The sequence below is a fragment of the Rhincodon typus genome, chromosome 13, assembly GCF_021869965.1.
Source record: "Rhincodon typus isolate 14 chromosome 13, sRhiTyp1.1, whole genome shotgun sequence".
Classification (NCBI taxonomy): Eukaryota; Metazoa; Chordata; class Chondrichthyes; order Orectolobiformes; family Rhincodontidae; genus Rhincodon; species Rhincodon typus.
Window position 1 is genome coordinate 26,236,692 of NC_063344.1, and position 4,911 is coordinate 26,241,602.

Consider the following 4,911-nt stretch of genomic DNA (forward strand, 5'->3'; position numbering starts at 1 on the left):
TTCAAAGATGTGTATGTTGGGAATACATATTGAAATTTAAGGAATGTACAAGGAAATTGTCACTATACATCCCCAATGCAAGTGTGAGTTCAAAAAATTCAGGTCAACAAATTGACTACAATCATTGCAATTAAATTTTATATTAATGTATGTCACAATCTCATAATTTTTTTTGTAACGGATGACCTTGAGTTTAAATGTTGAGATTATTAGGAAGTGAATGTTATCTCCAAGAGCAAGTGTGAGTTGATCACAGAACTCTCTAATACCGATATTAGGGCCAGCTGCCTCCACCATTTCTCTCAACACCTCAGTGCACCCATCCAAACTTTCTCTAAAGCTCCCCATGGATTTCTCTCCTACCTCCCACATGCCCTCGCTAAATTCTTGTCTGGAAAACATATGTCCTGCTCTTGATCCTATTCCAAAACTGCTAACCATTCAACTTTCCTAATTGGCTCCCAGGTTAACCGATATTGTTAACAGTTCTCTACTTGGGCCTTCTCCTAGTTCTTATTTTCTTGGTGTCCCTTGACAATATCATCCAACAGCGTAACGTCAGTTTTCACATAATCATTAAAGACATTCAGCTTGAACTCATTAGCACCTCTCTCGATCACTCCTCTACCTCTATCTGGTCACACTGGTTGTCCAACATCCAGAAGTACAGGAGTAAAACTTTTCCCCAATGAATTCTTGGATGCATTGAAGGCATTATCTTTGGTCTGCAGGATGACAGTTTCCTTCCCTAAAAGGCATTAGTGAACCTGATGGGTTTTTCCAACAATCGACAACAGATTCATGATCATGGTTGGACTCTTAATTTCAGATTTTTTTTGTTGAATTCAAATTCCAACATCTACCAGGGCAGAATTTGAACCCAGTTCCCCAGAATATTACTTGCATGTCTGGACTAAGTATGGGATTGTGAGGATAGGGTCGGAGCGAGGGTCTGGATGGGATGTTCTTAGGAGAGTCGGTGCAGATCCAATGGACCAAATGGCCTTGATCTGCACTGTAAGAGGTTCTATGATTAAGTCATGGACAAAGAGTATGGAAAGGCTCAGGAATCTAACAGCATGGAAGGGGCAGTCAATACAAGGCTGATGGTATTGTGCACAAATGCATGCAGTATGCAAAACAAAATAAATTAGCTTGCAGTGCAGAATCCTCGTTCAGGATTCTGGTAAGATTAACATGCAAGTTTAGTTAACAGTTCAGAAGGAAATTGCAATATTTGCATTAATTTTAAAAGGGCTAGAATACAAGAGTGCAGAAGTACTACTGAGCGTTATAAGGCTCTGGACATTCTGCATTTGGAATATTGTGAGCAGCTTTGGGCCCTGTACCCAAGGAAGGATGTATTGCTTTTAAAGGAGATCTAGAAGAGGTTTATGAGAAAGATCCCAGGGACGAGAGGCTTGTCATATTTGGAACACTTGAGACTCTAGGCCTGCACTCGATGAAATTAAGAAGGATTAGCTGAGAGAAGCTTACAGAATACTGACAGGCCTGGATACAGTCGACATGAAGAAGACGTTTCCACTAGTTGGAGAGACTGAGACCTGAGGGCACAGCCACAGATTGAAGGGTCGACCCTTTAGAACTGAGATGAGGAGGAATTTCTTCAGCGACAGGATGGTTAATCTCTGGAACTCATTGCAGCAGAGGGCTGTGGAGGCCAAGTCATTGAGTGTCTTTAAGACAGAGAGATAGATTCTTGATTAATAAGAGGGATCAAGGGTTCTGGGAAGAAGGGAGGAGAATGGGGTTGAGAAACATCAGCCATGATCAAATGGCAGGGCCGACTCAATGGGCCAAATGGCCTAATTCTGCTTCTATATTTTATGATCTTATGCCCTAACATCTCTTTATGTAGCTCGGGGTTGTATTTTGTTTTCTAGTTCCTCAGCGGTGCATTGGGATATTGTTTAATTTAACAATAATATATAAATGTTAATAATTATATTTACTACTGAAGTAGAGGCAAAAGCACCTCCAACAAGATTACAGAAAAGGGAATTCAAATGCCTCTAAATTTAAATTTCTGTCATTCAATCAGATTGGTTTCAAGAAAATTGAAAATAAAAATGTTAATAATTATATTATAATATATGATAGCAATTTTACATCAGGGAATAATTTGAAAATCTACATCCAGGTCTTCCTGACTAACAGCACAAAAATTGTTTGGAGTACCTTTTCAAATATTCTAGCGTTACTTTTAGTTAACAGTGTGCCTGCTTTAAATTGTTTCATGTATCTAACAATGGAAATGTTAATAGATGTGGTTTAATGACATTCCCAATTATATTGCTAATCAACAATAATTTAATTAGAGCAGAGATGGTCAAGATCGTAAAGGAGACAAATGTAAAATTTAAATTATATGGTACAACAATGAAACATTCTTGTCCCACTTGAACTCTCACACTGTTATTCAGCTTGCGATGTGAAGTGCAGTACAGCATAAATTGCAGATTTCACTGATCTCTTCTTATTCCCTCTACTGAAAAGAAATTCAATTTAACACCATTAGTGCAACATAAACCTAATAAGTAGAAATGTCATTCTATACAAGGTACATTGAAATTTCAATTGATATTGATCACCCACAAAAGACAGGTTGTACAATTAGATATTAATTGTATATAATAATATGAACAGATTAGCTGGTAAAGATTATAGGAAAAGAATCCCATCAATAATAATAATTCGTTAATTAAACCTATCCACACTTTGCTGATTGGTTGGCGTGATCATTTATTGGGCAGTGTCCCCTGCATTTGTAGACTGATAATTGGTTAATTTGGTACATTAAACATGATTTTAACATTTGGATACTAAGTGTATCTAGTCAGACAAGTTAATCATAGAATCATACAGTACAAAAGAGGGTCTTTGACCTACCTGCACTAGTCCCATTTTCCTGCAATAAGCCCTTAGCCTTAAATGTTATAGCACTTCAGGTGTTCATTCAAGTACTCTTTTAAAGGTTGTGAGGGTTGCCTGCTTTCCAGTACATTCCAGAGCTCCACCATCCTCTGGTTAAAAAATGTTTTCCTCAAGTGCCCCTCAAATCCCTGTAAACAGTTTAAAATTATGCCCCCTCATTACTGACCCTTTGACTAAGGGGAACAGCTGCTTTGTATTTACCCTGTCCATGTCCCTTGCAATCTTTTACAACCTGAGCTTATCCAGCCTATCTTCATAGCTGAAATGCTCCACCCAGGCAACATCCTGGTCAATCTCCTCTGTACCAATTCCAATGGAATCACATCCTTCCTATCGTGTGGTGACCAGAACTGCATGCAGTATTCTAGCTGGGGCCTAGCAAAGTTCTGTACAACATCCATATGACCTCACTGCTTTTTTAATTTATGCCATGACTGATAAAGTTAAGCATCCATATACCTTAACTACCCTATTATCATGCCCTGCAACCTTCAAAGATCTGTCAACTAGCACCCCACGATTCCTCCATTCCTGTGAGCTTCTTAGTGCCTTGTTATTCATTGAGTACTCCCTTGTCTTGTTCCTTCTTCCAAAGTGAATCACTTCACGCTTGTCAAGGTTAAATTCCATCCACCATTGATCTGCACATCCAACCAATCCATTAGTATCCTCCTGTAAGCTCATACCTGTCTCCTCACTGTCAACCACTCAGACAAAGTTTATGTTACGTTGGTGACTTCAAGGCAAGAGTTGATACAAATCACGTGGGAAGGGTCAACAGAGAAAATAAAATAAGGTGGGCAATTCTAAACAGTGAAGGTGAGCTCTGAGCATGAGTTCTTAATCACCAAGATAGTTTTGCACCTTTCAAATCACAGCAATATGTCCTCCTGTTCTCAGCATTGGCATCTAATTGACTATGTCTCCATGAGGCATAGGGATAGGCAGAATGTCCACGTAACAATACATGTGTTGTGCTGACTGATCATTTTATTGGTTCACAGATAAACATTATGATCTATCCCCAGTTGCCCAGAGTGTGAAGGTCCAGTGCATTGCAACGTCTCAAGGCATGAACTGACAGCCATGATGGAATCCATCTCAGAGAAACTTGAAGGTTGCCTATGAGCAGCAAAAGTGGACACTTACTGCACTGAAGATGACTTGATGACTTCAAGGGGGTAGTTTACTTCTCTGCTTTAGGGGCCTTGGACCCTACCTCTTGTTAACATCAGCCTTGGTTTGATGAAGACAATGAGGTAAACCAGAAATAACTGGTAGAGAAATATCACCTCTATGTAGTTTAACATCAATAACAGGAATCATCTTCTTACCAAAAAGGATGTGGAAACATCTGCAGGACTGTTCAATACACACTCAGACAAGTGCAGGACACTTGGTTAAGTCAGAAAGCAGGCCAACATGAGTCATATGCACACCAAAAAAACTGGAAAAGATTGTACAATGCTCTGAAATCTCTCCCACAACACCAAACTACTGGTTCACCACCAATCCTCAAACTCGATGGTTAACGCTGTTCACGGAAAAAGCCCAAATTTAAGAAAGATGTGCAAATGACTTTATCCACATCTTCCATCAGCCTTCATGCATCAATAAAGAAACAATCAATTGGCTGCTACAGGTGTCATCAACTGCTTTCTTGATGGATCTTCTGCTCTGATGGAAATGATTGTAGAACGAGACTATAAATATGCTTCCATTGTCCACCTGTACAAGCAGAATGGATCTTGACACAACAATAGCAGCAGATCACTTCTCTTCATTTCTGGAAAAATCTTCTCTGGAATCTTCTGAACTACTTTGTGCAATATCTTGACCAGGATCTGCTATCAAAGTCAGTGTAGTTTCAAAAAAGATGAAGGAAATACTGAGATAACAAGATGTAGAACTGAATGAACACAGCAGGCCAAGCAGCATCGGAGGAGCAGGAAAGCT

At 39.3% G+C, this 4,911-nt stretch overlaps 1 protein-coding gene across 1 annotated transcript in view; it reads right to left on the reverse strand.

Annotated features, from left to right (window-relative positions):
* Positions 1–1,755: 1,755 nt before the first annotated feature.
* LOC125484720 (mucin-2-like) overlaps positions 1,756–4,911 on the reverse strand; it is a 47,484-nt gene continuing 44,328 nt past the window's right edge. The window contains exon 14 of the mRNA XM_048604568.1: positions 1,756–2,509. Within this exon, the coding sequence (XP_048460525.1) occupies positions 2,484–2,509 (26 nt within the window). The 3' untranslated portion in view covers positions 1,756–2,483. The remainder of the gene's footprint in view (positions 2,510–4,911) is intronic.